Source organism: Nerophis lumbriciformis, linkage group LG37 (genome assembly GCF_033978685.3).
Source record: "Nerophis lumbriciformis linkage group LG37, RoL_Nlum_v2.1, whole genome shotgun sequence".
Lineage (NCBI taxonomy): Eukaryota > Metazoa > Chordata > Actinopteri > Syngnathiformes > Syngnathidae > Nerophis > Nerophis lumbriciformis.
The window spans coordinates 685,001-702,393 of NC_084584.2; the positions used below are offsets into that span (position 1 = coordinate 685,001).

At 40.4% G+C, this 17,393-nt stretch overlaps 2 protein-coding genes across 5 annotated transcripts in view; one reads left to right on the forward strand and one right to left on the reverse strand.

Moving 5' to 3' along the window:
- ints3 (integrator complex subunit 3) overlaps window positions 1-7,879 on the reverse strand; it is a 21,795-nt gene extending 13,916 nt beyond the window's left edge. Inside the window, exons 1-16 of the mRNA XM_072912598.1 lie at window positions 7,516-7,879; window positions 7,114-7,197; window positions 6,973-7,056; window positions 6,781-6,894; window positions 5,498-5,582; window positions 5,365-5,431; window positions 5,149-5,290; window positions 4,950-5,079; window positions 4,729-4,826; window positions 4,472-4,663; window positions 4,205-4,292; window positions 2,873-2,952; window positions 2,709-2,800; window positions 2,278-2,384; window positions 2,093-2,212; window positions 1,898-2,027 (exon numbers count right to left, since the gene is read on the reverse strand). Of these exons, the coding sequence (XP_072768699.1) occupies window positions 1,898-2,027; window positions 2,093-2,212; window positions 2,278-2,384; window positions 2,709-2,800; window positions 2,873-2,952; window positions 4,205-4,292; window positions 4,472-4,663; window positions 4,729-4,826; window positions 4,950-5,079; window positions 5,149-5,290; window positions 5,365-5,431; window positions 5,498-5,582; window positions 6,781-6,894; window positions 6,973-7,056; window positions 7,114-7,197; window positions 7,516-7,599 (1,697 nt within the window). The 5' untranslated portion in view covers window positions 7,600-7,879. The remainder of the gene's footprint in view (window positions 1-1,897; window positions 2,028-2,092; window positions 2,213-2,277; window positions 2,385-2,708; window positions 2,801-2,872; window positions 2,953-4,204; window positions 4,293-4,471; window positions 4,664-4,728; window positions 4,827-4,949; window positions 5,080-5,148; window positions 5,291-5,364; window positions 5,432-5,497; window positions 5,583-6,780; window positions 6,895-6,972; window positions 7,057-7,113; window positions 7,198-7,515) is intronic.
- An 851-nt stretch (window positions 7,880-8,730) lies between these two features.
- LOC133577299 (CBY1-interacting BAR domain-containing protein 1-like) lies at window positions 8,731-17,313 on the forward strand. Of its 4 annotated transcripts, none has more exons than XM_061930994.2 (8): window positions 8,731-8,941; window positions 11,423-11,657; window positions 13,636-13,704; window positions 13,854-13,955; window positions 15,214-15,318; window positions 15,397-15,510; window positions 15,554-15,631; window positions 15,688-17,313. In XM_061930994.2, the coding sequence occupies exons 1-8, from the start codon at window positions 8,913-8,915 to the stop codon at window positions 15,787-15,789; spliced, it is 834 nt and encodes a 277-aa protein (XP_061786978.2). In that variant the 5' UTR covers window positions 8,731-8,912; the 3' UTR covers window positions 15,790-17,313. The 4 variants fall into 4 exon arrangements, with proteins under 4 accessions (XP_061786978.2, XP_061786981.2, XP_061786980.2 ...); XM_061930997.2 differs by having other exon boundaries at window positions 15,566-15,631; window positions 15,694-17,302; XM_061930996.2 differs by having other exon boundaries at window positions 15,566-15,631; window positions 15,688-17,244.
- The last annotated feature ends 80 nt before the right edge of the window (window positions 17,314-17,393 follow it).

Consider the following 17,393-nt stretch of genomic DNA (forward strand, 5'->3'; position numbering starts at 1 on the left):
GTTTAACATCATTGAAGCAGAAGTTTAAAAACCACACTAAAATTACTACTGCGACTGGGATTCGAACCCAAGACCTTCTGCTTTACAGCCACGGGAAGTGAAGGTGGGAAATGTTTAAGGCTGAAACGACGCGTCGACATAGTCGACGTCATCTGTTACGTAAATACGTCGACGCCGTTTTTGTGCGTCGGCGCGTCGCATATTTACGTCACACTACTGTCATGGCGGAGCGCAAAGCAGACGATGCGAGCGAGGGGAAAAAAGCACGCCAAAAGTCGTCAAAAGTGTCGGAGTATTTCAATAAACGGCCTAATAATGTTATAATGTTGTTGTATGCACACTGTGTTGAGCGGAAATGGCCTATCATAGCAGCACAACGGCTATGAACGAACATTTGAAAAGAAAACCCCCGACAGCGTTCTTGCCATTACCATCAACAAGTCAATCGTCCGCGTGCGTATACGTTGTCATCATTACACAAAAACATGAATGTGTCATTTGTATCTGCGTTGTAAATTCATAAACTAAAGCACCGTTTGCTCTGAGAGGCGCGTTTGGCGTGCCTGTTCAGTGTTTACAAAGACGCGCTCCTCTTTAACGCTGTGGAGAGGCGGCGGCGGCGAGCGAGCGGCGAGGCGGGGTGCGCCGGGAGCATCCAATCTCCTCTCGTTGAAGAAAAGGGGAGCAGCAGAGAGAGAGGGAAGAGAGACTGGAAGGAGCCAAAGTGAAGCTGACGTGGAGCGAGAGAGGAGGAGAGACAGAGACAGGGGACGACGAGCGAGCGAGGAAGAGGAGCCGAAAAGCGAGGAAAGAAAGAGAAAAGAGTTGGAAGAGAAAAGACTTTGTGTAAAATTAAAAGATTGTAAACCTGGCAAAGCCGTCTGGCGTTCAGTCTGTCGGTCCTGAAAGAACCCCACGGCACAAGACGTGTCACAAACGCTAACGTTAATTAGTTGTGCAAATACCTTTTACAACATTAACAGTTACATATACTATGTACAAACCAACAATTAACTTTCACTTTAATCATACTATCATTGTTGTGTTATTAAGCAAAATAAGCAATACTTTTACTTTTGTTGAAATGTTTACACTTTTTTGTATTGGATGTTTAGCTTTATTTTTGCACATTTTAGCAAGTAAGCAATACTTTTACTTTTGTTGAAATGTTTACACTTGTTACAGAATATTTCCGTTTTGCACTTTTTTGTATTGGATGTTTATCTTTATTTTTGCACATTTTAAAGCAAAATAAGCAATACTTTTACCGTACTTTTGAAATGCTTATACTATTCCAGAATATTAAGATTTGCACTGGATGTTTACTTTTATATTTGCACATTAAAAAGCAAATAAGCTACTTTTAATTTTGTTAAATGTTAAAAGTTTTAAATGTTTACATTGTTACAGAATATTTTGTCATGTTGTTGTCAATGTTGACTGAGTGGCCATACTTTTTTTTTTGTAAATAAAAGCCATGCCTTTTGGAAAAACTGGCCTACATTTATTTTTTCCTCTTCATTTTAAATAAAAAAAATAATCGGTAAAAGGAAAAATAATCTATAGATTAATCGAAAAAAATAATCTATAGATTAACCGATTAATCGAAAAAATAATCTATAGATTAATCGATAGAAAAATAATCGTTAGCTGCAGCCCTAGAAATGTTTATTTCCAGGAAAGGACTTGGGGTAAAAAGTGATATAATTGAATGTGCTTGTACACATTTAGCAGGAAGATCTAGGCCCCTTGCGTACTCAGATAGTTTGCTACACATCTTGCCTTGCTTGACTTCTCTTTTCAAGTCACCTGACCAAGTACAACCTGCTTAACAACCAATCGGGTTGGTAAATGGAGGTTCCACTGTATTACTAGTCCACCTTCAGCCCAGTCTGACCTTGACTTCTGCAGCTGGACGACCTTGTCCTTCATGGTGTCTTCTAATTGGTCAAGCCAGGGTGTGATGTCAGCAGGCTCCTCCTTCACTACCTCTCTGATTGGATGGAACCTGAACTCCCGCTTCTTTCCTGCACACACACACACATAGGTGAGTTAGTGTTACGATGATGATGATGATGATGATGATGTACACCTTTGTTGTTGACCTCCTCCTCATCATCACTGAATGCAGCTTCTGCGTTGTCATAGCAACCTTCCTCCTTGTCCATCATGTGGTTGTCCATATCCATAGACGTCATCTCATCCATTTTGACTGCATACACACACGTACCTTTACACAACACCCAAGTGTGTGTGTGTGTGTGTGTGTGTGTGTACCTTCCATAGGTGGTGAGGGAGCACTGCAGAACTCAGGGAACCTTTCTCTGAGCATGGACCGCAGTTCTCTGTCCAACTTTGGATTGTCAAACAATGGCGCCAAGTGACTAGCAGACAACAATCATTTTACACTCGTGTGTCAATGGACATCATATGTAAGTACACTAAATCTAAGTACACTGTGTGTATCGTATGTACACTTTCTGTAAGTACACTACATGTACAGAAGCCAAAAGCAGTCAAGTTGTGTAAATGGTCAATAATTTGTTGTATTCTCTTTTTATTGACCATTTACACAACTTCACTGCTTTTCTACTTTGTATGATGCATCTTTGGCAGCAATGCCACCTCAAGTCTTTTTTATTAGTAGTGGTACACCGTACAACCCCTGTGTGTGTGTGTGTGTGTGTGTGTGTGTGTGTGTGTCTTACGCCAGCACTCTCTTCTCCATGATGAAGGTGAGTGAGTTGAAGACACCCTGACGAACTTGAACTTCCAACAGAGGAAAGAAATGAGGAATGATCTGAGGAGACAGGGACATGCTTCCTATTGGGCCCACAGGTCACATGACCAAGGACAGGGGGAGGAGTCTCACCCGACACATGAAGTCCAGCAATGTGGCGGTGATGGCAGGGTGTGGCTTCATGGAATGATGCATCACCAAGATGGCCGGCTCTGCATCACATGGCCTGGATTACAACACACACTTCTCTGTCTGCGTGTGTGTGTGTGTGTCACCTATGTTCATGATGCTGAATGTGTGTGTCACATATGTTCATGATGCTGAATGTGTGTGTGTGTCACCTATGTTCATGATGCTGAATGTGTGTGTGTGTCACCTATGTTCATGATGCTGAATGTGTGTGTGTGTCACCTATGTTCATGATGCTGAATGTGTGTGTGTCACCTATGTTCATGATGCTGTATCTGTGTGTGTGTCACCTATGTTCATGATGCTGTATGTGTGTGTGTGTCACCTATGTTCATGATGCTGAATGTGTGTGTGTGTCACCTATGTTCATGATGCTGTATGTGTGTGTGTGTGTGTGTGTCACCTATGTTCATGATGCTGTATGTGTGTGTGTGTGTGTGTCACCTATGTTCATGATGCTGTATGTGTGTCACCTATGTTCATGATGCTGTGTGTGTGTCACCTATGTTCATGATGCTGTGTGTGTCACCTATGTTCATGATGCTGTATGTGTGTCACCTATGTTCATGATGCTGTATGTGTGTGTGTGTCACCTATGTTCATGATGCTGTGTGTGTCACCTTTGTTCATGATGCTGTATGTGTGTGTGTGTCACCTATGTTCATGATGCTGTATGTGTGTCACCTATGTTCATGATGCTGTATGTGTGTGTGTGTCACCTATGTTCATGATGCTGTATGTGTGTCACCTTTGTTCATGATGCTGTATGTGTGTGTGTGTGTCACCTATGTTCATGATGCTGTATGTGTGTCACCTTTGTTCATGATGCTGTATGTGTGTGTGTGTCACCTATGTTCATGATGCTGTATGTGTGTGTGTGTCACCTATGTTCATGATGCTGTATGTGTGTGTGTGTGTGTGTGTGTCACCTATGTTCATGATGCTGTATGTGTGTCACCTTTGTTCATGATGCTGTATGTGTGTGTGTGTGTGTCACCTATGTTCATGATGCTGTATGTGTGTCACCTTTGTTCATGATGCTGTATGTGTGTGTGTCACCTATGTTCATGATGCTGTATGTGTGTGTGTGTGTCACCTATGTTCATGATGCTGTATGTGTGTGTGTGTCACCTATGTTCATGATGCTGTTTGTGTGTGTGTGTGTGTGTGTGTGTGTGTGTGTGTCACCTATGTTCATGATGCTGTATGTGTGTGTGTGTGTGTGTGTGTGTGTGTGTGTGTGTGTGTGTGTGTGTGTGTGTGTGTGTGTGTCACCTATGTTCATGATGCTGTCTTTGTCGGGGTTGAAGAAGAGCCAATCGTAGAAAAGTGCCAACTTGGCATTGGAGGCGGCCACGTTGGACTGTGGCGCACGCACGCACACACACACACACACACACACACACACACACACACACACACACACACACACACACACACACACACACACACACACACACACACACACACACACACACACACACACACACACACACGTTGTTGAAAGGTGATGATGTGAGAGCGGTTGGAGGCGGGGCTTACGGTGCAGGTGGTGAGCAGCCAGCCAATGATGGCCCAGCGTGGCAGGATGTCAGAACTGAGGACCTCGTTGGAGGGGTGGACCACACCACAGATGTAGCGGATCAGATCGCAGCGCAGAGACTGGCTCTCCACCGTGGACAGGTACTGTCTCTGGAACCAGTCCTGGTAGCGCTTCTGCTGGCCGAAGCGCACCTGCAGGCAGGAGAGCAGGTGAGCACAGGAGAAGACAAATGTGGCGTGAAGATGTTCACTCGCACCCTGGACGTCATGAAGAGCAGCTTGGTCTCCATGTCGGGGGTCAGACGGCACGCCAGGAACTTTCTGGAAGTCCGAGCTGTGAGCAGCTGGAGGATGCCTGACACACACACACACACACACACACACACACACACACACACACACACACACACACACACACACACACACACACACACACAGGTGTCGTCATGGAGACCAGCGAGGAGGGGCAGCTGCTCACCAGTGAACTGAGGACTGAGGGCTTGAGGGTTGTGGAGCAGGTCTCTCCACAGGAGGTCCATCTCAGTGATACGAGCCACGTTCTGGAGCAGGCGCACCAGATCTCGGCCCATGATCACGCACTCCAAGAACTGCAGGGGCACACAAGACCACCAGCTGACATGCTGCCTCCTCGCTTCCTTGGGTCCTCGCCTCCTTACCTTGTCCCTCAGCATGCTGATGCAGAAGTCCACTTCCTTCTGGCGCAGAGGCAGCAGGTTGGCAGTGCCATGGTCCACGATCAGACGCAGGTACGTGTACACCGACATGGCTATCAGCATCCCGCTCTTCACCACCCACTCCCTGCACACACACACACACACACACACACACAGTAGGTACATACACTGCCATTTTAAAGTGTGTGTGTGTCATACTTTTGCTCCTGCAGGATGTCAAGGACACTTTCCGCCAACCAAAGATTCTTTGTGGACACGTCTCCTCCTGCGCACACACACACACATTGTCACAGTGCACACTTAAAGGTGTGTGTGTGTGTGTGTGTCTGACCTGCAATCTGTTTGAGTAGCGTCATGACGACACCATCAGCTCCTATCACACTGCTCTTTACCAGCTCTCTGACCAGCCACACCAGCTGTGCACACACACAAGTACACTTTATGTACCGTATTTTCCGCACTATTAGCCGCACCTAAAAACCACAAATTTACTCAAAAGCTGACAGTGCGGCTTTTAACCCGGTGCGCTTTATATATGGATTAATATTACGATTCATTTTCATAAAGTTTCGATCTCGCAACTACGGTAAACAGCCGCCATCCTTTTTCCCGGTAGAACAGGAAGCGCTTCTTCTTCTACGCAAGCAACCGCCAAGGTAAGCACCCGCCCCCATAGAACAGGAAGCGCTTCTTCTTCTACTGTAAGCAACCACCCGCCCGCGTAGAAGAAGAAAAAGCGCGCGGATATTACCGTACGTTTCATTTCCTTTGTGTGTTTACATCTGTAAAGACCACAAAATGGCTCCTACTAAACGACAGGGATCCGGTTCATGAAAAGACGCAATCTCTCCATCCGCACACGGATTACTATTTCACAGCAACTGATATTCCTGTGAACCGCACTGTGGATACAACGGGAGCACGTACGGTGAATATTCGCACCACAGGGAATGAGAAGTCATCCTTCACTGTGGTTCTAGCTTGCCATGCTAATGGCCAGAAACTTCCACCCATGGTGATATTCAAAAGGAAGACCTTGCCAAAAGAGACCTTTCCAGCCGGCGTCATCATAAAAGCTAACTCGAAGGGATGGATGAAGAAAAGATGAGCGAGTGGTTAAGGTAAGTTTAAGTTTACGCGAAGAGGCCGGGTGGCTTTTTTCACGCAGCTCCGTCCATGTTGATATACGACTCCATGCGCGCCCACATCACGCTGGTTTTTAATATATTATTAAAGTTTGACTGACCTATCTGACTGTTTTTTTGACATTCCTTTAGCGCAGTTAGATGCGGCTTATAACACGGGGCGGCTTATAGGTGGACAAAGTTTTGAAATATGCCGTTCATTGAAGGCGCGGCTTATAACCCAGGGCGCCTTATGGTGCGGAAAATACGGTAAGTATACTTTATGCAAGTACACTTTATGCAAGTACACCATAAGTAAGTACATCATATGCAAGTACATCATATGTAAGTACATGCCAAGTATGTACACTATGTGTATGTACAGTTTTTGTAAGTACACTATATGTAAGTACTTCAAGTAAGTACACAGTTGAAAGACCACTCTGCTCCATGTGTGTGTACGTGCACGTGCACACACACACACACACACCTGCTTTCTGGGAACATCCTGCAGCTTCAGGAACTTCTCCATCAAAATCTGGTTGATCTTTACCAGGATCACGCTCATTCCGTCCCTGTTCATCAGCGTCAGGTCCCTGTAACACTACACACACACACACACACACACACACACACACACCTTTGTTGCCACGGCGATGGCAGACAGGGTGAAGGGTCTTACCCTCTGGGCCTGAGTGGGTTCCGTGAGGAGCAGACCGAAGAGACCCAGACACACCTCGTCATGTTGCTGAGGGCCTTTGCACACCTAAATGACCATGGTGACACATTACTAGAGTGTGTGTGTGTGTGTGACATGACTTACGTTGGCGGTGAGAGCATCGTTGGCCTCCCTCTCAGACAGTCCATTAGACAAGGCATGGACCACTCCTACACAACGCTCCAGTTTCTACAAACACACAGTTTAGTTTAGGTCTGGTTGAATAATACTCTTTGCCCAAAAGGGACAAGCGGTAGGAAATGGATGGATGGATCAGTAGTAGTAGTATTGTGACATTAATGAGGATACGCCACTCTTCAAAATAAAAAGTGAAGAATACTTTTGGACGATAAGTGAAAGCTTTGAGCGGAATGATTGAGCAAGTATACAATATGTTGACGTCCATTAGCATCCTAGGCTAGGCTAAGCTAAGCGTTTATTTAGCTTGCTAGCATGCTAACTAGCATGCTAGCTAGCGTGCTCGCGGCGACTTCCGGCTCGTCCCACCTCCTCCAGCTCGTCCTTGGCGTCCAGTTGGTTGGACACCAGCAGGCGGCCCAGCAGCTTCGCCTTGGCCGGGGCAGCTTCCATCTGCGGCCGCCGAGCTGAAGCCGCTGGAACTGCGCGGTCGGTCACTAAAGCCAGTAAAAGGCGCCTTTTGTCGGAACACAGGCGGGACTTCCGGTGTCAGGTGAAGTCAAGACTTTTGCTTGTCTTGTTTGTCAAAAGTTGCATCCGGGGATCGTCTTGTTTGTCAAAGTTGCATCCGGGATTGTCTTGTTTGCCAAAGTCGATACTTATTTGCCAAAGTTGCAACCGAGCAGCTTCGCTCTCCGTCCCGCTCGGTTCTACTGTTCGACTTCAGGAAGACGACGGACATCACTTCCGGTCATCCGACCAATCACTGCCCGCACATGTGTGACTGACGGGAATCTCGGCCAATGGGAAGAGAGACATTTTGCGCGCTGCAGCCAATCAGGGCCAAGAAGCGCTCCAGTATGAACTAATATTGTTGAGTTTATTATTTTAGGCACATTAGACGGCGTTTTACCATGGAAATCATACTTAATCATTAAAATGTCATTTAAAAGGTTTCTATATAAATGTAATACAAATATGTATCTATATAAATGATATGAACCCTAAGTACGAGACATTACTGTGTAATAACGCTTTCTTTGGGTATTGTAAATGCCAAACTAAACAAGTCGGAGTTGAGGTGATTGAAATAAGTTCATTGAAAATAGACTTTACACAACATTTAAAGGGTTTTGGTCAAAAGATGTTGGAGAAGAAGAATGTGGAGTCTCGTGCTCTGTTGTTGTAATTCCGACTGCCGCCGCTAAGTGTCGTGATGTAAGACCGCAGTGTGCTTGCTTGTAATTAATATAAACTTACATGTCATTAATATAAACGTACAGTGTTGCTATAAGAGCATGCTAGACTTAAAGATACAACCGTCAAATGAAGGAAATAGTGACCTTTAAATCATGTCTATACATGTCTGGACATGTAATGTCACCTGGAAGTACAGCAGGGGGCAGCACTCACCTGAACATTGCTTGCAACACACCCGTCTAAATAAAGAAGAAGAAAAGGAATCCATGGAAACGACGAAGTGTCGTTTGCTAACCAGCTAGTTGCTAACCAGCTAGTTGCCAGCCAGCTAGTTGCTAACCTGCTGGGTGCTAACCAGCTAGTTGCTAACCTGCTAGTTGCTAACCAGCTAGTTGCTAACCTGCTAGTTGCTAACCTGCTGGGTGCTAACCAGCTAGTTGCTAACCTGCTAGTTACAAGCCTGTTCGCTAGTTATAAGCATGTTAGGCGCTCGTTAGCGTGGACTTGGGACGTCAGTGGTTGATTGGTTCCATTCTTACATTGTCAGAGGATTCTTCTCAGCAGAGATGAGTCGAACTCCCGACGCCCGGATGAGGTATCATTTATTCATGTATCATTTATTCATGTATCATTTATTCATGTATCATTTATTCATGTTGACAATATGAATGTGTTATTAGTGAGCGGTGTGTTCAGGGACGGTCAGACAAGATGTGTCAGGTGTTGACAATATGAATGTGTTATTAACGAGTGGAGTGTTCAGGGACAATCAGACAATGTGTCAGATGTTGACAATATGAACGTGTTATTAATGAGCGGTGTGTTCAGGGACAATCAGACAAGATGTGTCAGACGTTGACAATATGAATGTGTTATTAATGAGTGGTGTGTTCAGGGACAATCAGACAATGTGTCAGATGTTGACAATATGAACGTGTTATTAGTGAGTGGTGTGTTCAGGAACAATCAGACAAGATGTGTCAGACGTTGACAATATGAATGTGTTATTAGTGAGTGGTGTGTTCAGGAACAATCAGACAAGATGTGTCAGACGTTGACAATATGAATGTGTTATTAATGAGTGGTGTGTTCAGGGACAATCAGACAATGTGTCAGATGTTGACAATATGAACATGTTATTAATGAGCAGTGTGTTCAGGGACAATCAGACAAGATGTGTCAGATGTTGACAATATGAATGTGTTATTAACGAGTGGAGTGTTCAGGGACAATCAGACAAGATGTGTCAGATGTTGACAATATGAATGTGTTATTAATGAGCGGTGTGTTCAGGGACAATCAGACAATGTGTAAGATGTTGACAATATGAACGTGTTATTAATGAGCGGTGTGTTCAGGGACAATCAGACAATGTGTCAGATGTTGACAATATGAATGTGTTATTAATGAGCGGTGTGTTCAGGGACAATCAGACAAGATGTGTCAGATGTTGACAATATGAACGTGTTATTAATGAGCGGTGTGTTCAGGGACAATCAGACAATGTGTCAGATGTTGACAATATGAATGTGTTATTAGTGAGTGGTGTGTTCAGGAACAATCAGACAAGATGTGTCAGACGTTGACAATATGAATGTGTTATTAATGAGTGGTGTGTTCAGGGACAATCAGACAATGTGTCAGATGTTGACAATATGAATGTGTTATTAGTGAGTGGTGTGTTCAGGAACAATCAGACAAGATGTGTCAGACGTTGACAATATGAACGTGTTATTAATGAGCGGTGTGTTCAGGGACAATCAAACAAGATGTGTCAGATGTTGACAATATGAATGTGTTATTAATGAGCGGTGTGTTCAGGGACAATCAGACAATGTGTCAGATGTTGACAATATGAATGTGTTATTAATGACCGGTGTGTTCAGGGACAATCAGACAAGATGTGTCAGATGTTGACAATATGAACGTGTTATTAATAAGCGGTGTGTTCAGGGACAATCAGACAATGTGTCAGATGTTGACAATATGAACATGTTATTAATGAGCGGTGTGTTCAGGGACAATCAGACAATGTGTCAGACGGTGACAATATGAACGTGTTATTAATGAGCGGTGTGTTCAGGGACAATCAGACAAGATGTGTCAGATGTTGACAATATGAACGTGTTATTAATGAGCGGTGTGTTCAGGGACAATCAGACAAGATGTGTCAGATGTTGACAATATGAACGTGTTATTAATAAGCGGTGTGTTCAGGGACAATCAGACAATGTGTCAGATGTTGACAATATGAACGTGTTATTAGTGAGCGGTGTGTTCAGGGACAATCAGACAATGTGTCAGACGTTGACAATATGAACGTGTTATTAATGAGCGGTGTGTTCAGGGACAATCAGACAATGTGTCAGACGTTGACAATATGAACGTGTTATTAATGAGCGGTGTGTTCAGGGACAATCAGACAAGATGTGTCAGATGTTGACAATATGAACGTGTTATTAATGAGCGGTGTGTTCAGGGACAATCAGACAAGATGTGTCAGATGTTGACAATATGAACGTGTTATTAATGAGCGGTGTGTTCAGGGACAATCAGACAATGTGTCAGATGTTGACAATATGAACGTGTTATTAATGAGCGGTGTGTTCAGGGACAATCAGACAATGTGTCAGACGGTGACAATATGAACGTGTTATTAATGAGCGGTGTGTTCAGGGACAATCAGACAAGATGTGTCAGATGTTGACAATATGAACGTGTTATTAATGAGCGGTGTGTTCAGGGACAATCAGACAAGATGTGTCAGATGTTGACAATATGAACGTGTTATTAATGAGCGGTGTGTTCAGGGACAATCAGACAAGATGTGTCAGATGTTGACAATATGAACGTGTTATTAATGAGCGGTGTGTTCAGGGACAATCAGACAAAATGTGTCAGATGTTGACAATATGAATGTGTTATTAATGAGCGGTGTGTTCAGGGACAATCAGACAATGTGTCAGATGTTGACAATATGAACGTGTTATTAATGAGCGGTGTGTTCAGGGACAATCAGACAAGATGTGTCAGATGTTGACAATATGAACGTGTTATTGATGAGCGGTGTGTTCAGGGACAATCAGACCAAGAGGATCCAGGAGCGCATCAGTAACGTGGAGAAGCATTTTGGCAAGATGTGTCAGACGTTGGCGGCGTACGGACGTAACTCGGCGCGTGTTCGGGACAAGGCGGACCTGCTGGTGCGAGAGCTGGGCGAGTATTCTGACACGGAGACTCCCAGCCTGAAGACCGCTTTGAAGCAGTTTGCCAGCCACCTGGCCAAGATTCAGGACTACCGCCAAGCACAGGTGACATTAATAATAATAATAGTAGTAAGTACATTCATAATAATAATAGTAGTAGTAAGTACATTAATAATAATAATAGTAGTAAGTACATTAATAATAATAATAGTTGTAAGTACATTAATAATAATGATAAATAAATAATGATAAATGGGTTGTACTTGTATAGCACTTTTCTACCTTCAAGGTACTCAAAGTGCTTTGACACTATTTCCACATTCACACATTCACACACACATTCACACACTGATGGAGGGAGCTGCCATGCAAGGCGCTAACCAGCAGCCATCAGGAGCAAGGGTGAAGTGTCTTGCCCAAGGACACAACGGACGTGACTAGGATGGTAGAAGGTGGGGATTGAACCCCAGTAACCAGCAACCCTCCGATTGCTGGCACGGCCACTCTACCAACTTCGCCACGCCGCCACATAATAATAGTAGTAAGTACATTAATAATAATAATAATAATAATAATAGTAAGTACATTAATAATAATAATAATAATAGTAAGTACATTAATAATGATAATAATAGTAGTAAGTACATTAATATTAATAATAGTAGTAAGTACATTAATAATAATAATAATAATAATAATAGTAAGTACATTAATAATGATAATAATAGTAGTAAGTACATTAATATTAATAATAGTAGTAAGTACATTAATAATAATAACAATAATAATAATAATAGTAAGTACATTAATAATGATAATAATAGTAGTAAGTACATTAATAATAATAATAGTAGTAAGTACATTAATAATAATAATAATAATAATAATAGTAAGTACATTAATAATAATAATAATAATAATAGTAAGTACATTAATAATGATAATAATAGTAGTAAGTACATTAATATTAATAATAGTAGTAAGTACATTAATAATAATAATAATAATAATAATAATAGTAAGTACATTAATAATGATAATAATAGTAGTAAGTACATTAATATTAATAATAGTAGTAAGTACATTAATAATAATAACAATAATAATAATAATAGTAAGTACATTAATAATGATAATAATAGTAGTAAGTACATTAATAATAATAATAGTAGTAAGTACATTAATAATAATAATAATAATAATAGTAAGTACATTAATAATAATAATAATAATAATAGTAAGTACATTAATAATGATAATAATAGTAGTAAGTACATTAATATTAATAATAGTAGTAAGTACATTAATAATAATAATAATAGTAAGTACATTAATAATGATAATAATAGTAGTAAGTACATTAATAATAATAATAGTAGTAAGTACATTAATAATAATAATAATAATAATAATAGTAAGTACATTAATAATAATAATAATAATAGTAAGTACATTAATAATGATAATAATAGTAGTAAGTACATTAATATTAATAATAGTAGTAAGTACATTAATAATAATAATAATAATAGTAAGTACATTAATAATGATAATAATAGTAGTAAGTACATCAATATTAATAATAGTAGTAAGTACATTAATAATAATAACAATAATAATAATAATAGTAAGTACATTAATAATGATAATAATAGTAGTAAGTACATTAATAATAATAATAGTAGTAAGTACATTAATAATAATAATAATAATAATAATAATAGTAAGTACATTAATAATAATAATAATAATAATAATAGTAAGTACATTAATAATGATAATAATAGTAGTAAGTACATTAATATTAATAATAGTAGTAAGTACATTAATAATAATAATAATAGTAAGTACATTAATAATGATAATAATAGTAGTAAGTACATTAATATTAATAATAGTAGTAAGTACATTAACAATAATAATGATAATAATAGTAGTAAGTACATTAATGATAATAATAGTAGTAAGTACATTAATAATAATAATAATAATAATAGTAGTAAGTACATTAATAATAATAATAATAATAATAGTAGTAAGTACATTAATAATAATAATAATAATAATAGGTGTGATGTTACAGGTGGAGCGACTGGAGGTGAAGGTCATTGAGCCGTTAAAAGGTTACAATGCTGTGGTGCGACGCAAAAGGGTAAGTCTTGGCATTACTGCTAGCATCATGTGCTCATCAACAAGTGTGTGTGTGTGTGTGTGTGTGTGTGTGTGTGTGTGTGTGTGTGTGTGTGTGTGTGTGTGTGTGTGTGTGTGTGTGTGTGTGTGTGTGTGCGTGTGTCCACCCAGGAGGACGTAAAGACCACTCAGAGTGCCAGAACACGAGAGTCCAAACAAATGGATCAGCTGGAAAGAACTCGCCAGAAGAACCCCTCGGACCGCCAAGTCATCGTATCTTTTACCTGTGTGTGTGTGTGTGTGTGTGTGTGTGTGTGTGTGTGTGTGTGTGTGTGTGTGTGTGTGTGTGTGTGTGTGTGTGTGTGTGTGTGTGTGTGTGTGTGTGTGTAGAATTAACGTAAGTGTTCCTTGACTCTGCCTCCAGTCTCAGGTGTGTAGACAGAAAGACCAGCATTTGTGTTTGTGATGATGGCGTGGTGTTGTGATGGTGTTGTGATGATGGCGTGATGGTGTTGTGATGGTGTTGTGATGATGGTGTGATGGTGTTGTGATGACGGTGTGATGGTGTTGTGATAGTGTGGTGTTGTGATGGTGTTGTGATGATGGTGTGATGGTGTGGTGTTGTGATGGTGTTGTGATGATGGTGTGATGGTGTTGTGATAGTGTTGTGATGGTGTGGTGTTGTGATGATGGTGTGGTGTTGTGATGACGGTGTGATGGTGTTGTGATAGTGTGGTGTTGTGATGGTGTTGTGATGATGGTGTGATGGTGTGGTGTTGTGATGGTGTGGTGTTGTGATGATGGTGTGGTGTTTTGATGGTGTTGTGATGATGGTGTGGTGTTGTGATGGTGTTGTGATGGTGTTGTGATGATGGTGTGGTGTTGTGATGGTGTTGTGATGATGGTGTGATGGTGTTGTGATGATGGTGTGGTGTTGTGATGGTGTGGTGTTGTGATGGTGTTGTGATGATGGTGTGGTGTTTTGATGGTGTTGTGATGATGGTGTGGTGTTGTGATGGTGTTGTGATGGTGTTGTGATGATGGTGTGGTGTTGTGATGGTGTTGTGATGATGGTGTGATGGTGTTGTGATAGTGTTGTGATGGTGTGGTGTTGTGATGATGGTGTGGTGTTGTGATGGTGTTGTGATGACGGTGTGATGGTGTTGTGATAGTGTGGTGTTGTGATGGTGTTGTGATGATGGTGTGATGGTGTGGTGTTGTGATGGTGTGGTGTTGTGATGGTGTTGTGATGATGGTGTGGTGTTGTGATGGTGTTGTGATGGTGTGATGGTGTTGTGATGATGGTGTGGTGTTGTGATGGTGTTGTGGTGATGGTGTTGTGATGATGGTGTTGTGATGGTGTTGTGGTGATGGTGTGATGGTGTTGTGGTGATGGTGTTGTGGTGATGGTGTGATGGTGTTGTGATGATGGTGTGATGATGTTGTGATGATGGTGTGATGGTGTTGTGTTGTGATGGTGTTGTGGTGATGGTGTGATGGTGTTGTGATGATGGTGTGGTGTGTGCGTCAGGCGGAGAGCGACCTGCAGCGGGCCACCATGGACGCCACACGCACCACCCGTCAACTGGAGGAGACCATGGAGGAGTTTGAGAAGCAGAAGATGCGAGACCTTAAGGTGTGCCACGGCCCAAGCCACGCCTCCCTCCAAGCCACGCCCCCACAAGGTGTGTTTGTGTGTTTGTCCTGCCTGCAGAAGATCCTGAGTGACTTTGTGACGGTGGAGATGTCCTTCCACGCCAAGGCCTTGGAGCTCTACACGCTGGCCTATCACAGCATCCACAGTGTGGAGGAGGAGGAGGACCTCAAGGTAAGCCCCGCCCACCTTCCCTCAGCGCTCACCTGACCTGCAGCGCTGCCTTCAGGTGTTCAGGAGTTCCCTGCACCCCCCCGACAACTCCCTGGAGGGCACCGCCTCCACACCTTTCCAGGTAGGTCCCGCCCCCTCGCGCTCACTTCTGTGTCCTCACCTCCGTGGTTGCCGTAGCAACAGAGAGCCTCCGGACGCCAAGCGAGCAGAGAGGAAGAGGAGGAGGATGAAGATGAGTCTGAGGAAGAGGAGGATGAAGACTCTGAGGAGGAAAGTTGATGAAGAATCTTATTTGTTTATTTTTATTCGTAGCATTGTTGTTTCATTTTCATTTGTATTATTGTTGTTTCATTTTTATTTGTATTATTGTTGTTTCATTTTTATTTGTATTATTGTTGTTTCATTTTTATTTGAATTTTTGAATTTTTATTTGTATTTTTGTTGTTTAATTTTTATTTGTATTATTGTTGTTTCATTTTCATTTGTATTATTGTCATTTCATTTTTATTTGTATTGTTGTTGTTTAATTTTAATTTGTATTATTGTTGTTTTATTCTTATTCGTATTTTTGTTGTTTTATTTGTATTTGCATTATTGTTGTTTTATTGTTATTGTTGTTTTATATTTTTTTGTTGTTTTATTTGTATTATTGTTGTTTTATTTGTATTGTTGTTTTATATTTTTTGTATTTTTGTTGTTTTATTTGTATTTGTATTATTGTTGTTTTATTGTTATTTTTATTGTTGTTTTATATATATTTTTGTTTTATTTGTATTTGTATTATTGTTGTTTTACTTGTATTTTTATTGTTGTTTGATTTTTTTGTATTTTTGTTGTTTTATTTGTATTTGTATTATTGTTGTTTTCTTTTTATTTGTATTATTGCCATCTTTGTTTTTTGTATTATTGTCATCTTTGTTGTTTAATTTTTATTTGTATTACTGTTGTTTTATTTGTATTTGTATTATTGTTGTTTAATTTTCATTTGCATTGCTGTTGGTTCATTTCTATTTGTATTTTTGTTGTTTTATTTGTATTATTATTGTTTTATTTGTATTTGTATTATTGTTGTTTTATATATTTTTGTATTATTTTTGTTTTTTTTGTATTTGTAATATTATGTTTTTTATTATTATTAGTGTTGTTTTATTTTTATTTGTATTATTGTCATCTTTGACTTTGTCATTGTTGTTTTTATTTTTTTTGTCTTCTTATATTTTGGATTTGTATTAGCTTTTTATTCTTTTACTTTTTATTCTTCCATTTTTCTACTTTTCATTTTGGATTTTTATTTATTGTCTTTTATTGTGGATTTTTATTGTGCTTTTTGGCTTTGTATTTTTTTTGTCTTATTTCTTTTGGAATGTTGTTTGTCTTTTTGGGGGGATTTCTTTCTTTTTATTTGTCTTTTTATTCTTATTTGGTTGGCTTTTTGTTTTTATTCCTCTTTTTTTGGCCTTTTTATTGTTTTGGTTTTTTTGCATTTGAATTTTGAGTCTTTATTTTAGCTTTTTATTTGGCTTTTATATTGAGATGTGTATTTGGATTGGGCCTGTGACCGGTGATGGCAAGTGTGATGATGACGTCATCGATCATGAAAGATATTGTATGACGTCATGAATAGAACATGTCTGCCAGAGTTAATAAAGAGTGTTAATGTCATACAATGATGTCATAAGCATATGAGACAATAACAATGTAAATGTTCACACATGACTGTAATATTAATATATTCATACATGACTGTAATTGATTAGAAGAACGACTCAAATGAGCTCCAAATAAATATAAAATACTAGTAAATGTTGCATAGAACAATCCAGAAGAAGTCATCGAAGTGAAACCGCTTTCTTTACCGAGGGGGAAACATTGCGCATGCGCAA

What these genes read in the sequence shown, in the direction of transcription:
- LOC133577299 (XM_061930994.2), top strand. Translation starts at nt 8,913, where the DNA reads ATGAGTCGAACTCCCGACGCCCGGATGAG. An exon ending in ACTCCCGACGCCCGGATGAG is followed by an intron (nt 8,942 to 11,422) that starts GTATCATTTATT and finishes CGGTGTGTTCAG; the next exon opens with GGACAATCAGACCAAGAGGA. An exon ending in AGAAGATGCGAGACCTTAAG is followed by an intron (nt 15,319 to 15,396) that starts GTGTGCCACGGC and finishes TCCTGCCTGCAG; the next exon opens with AAGATCCTGAGTGACTTTGT.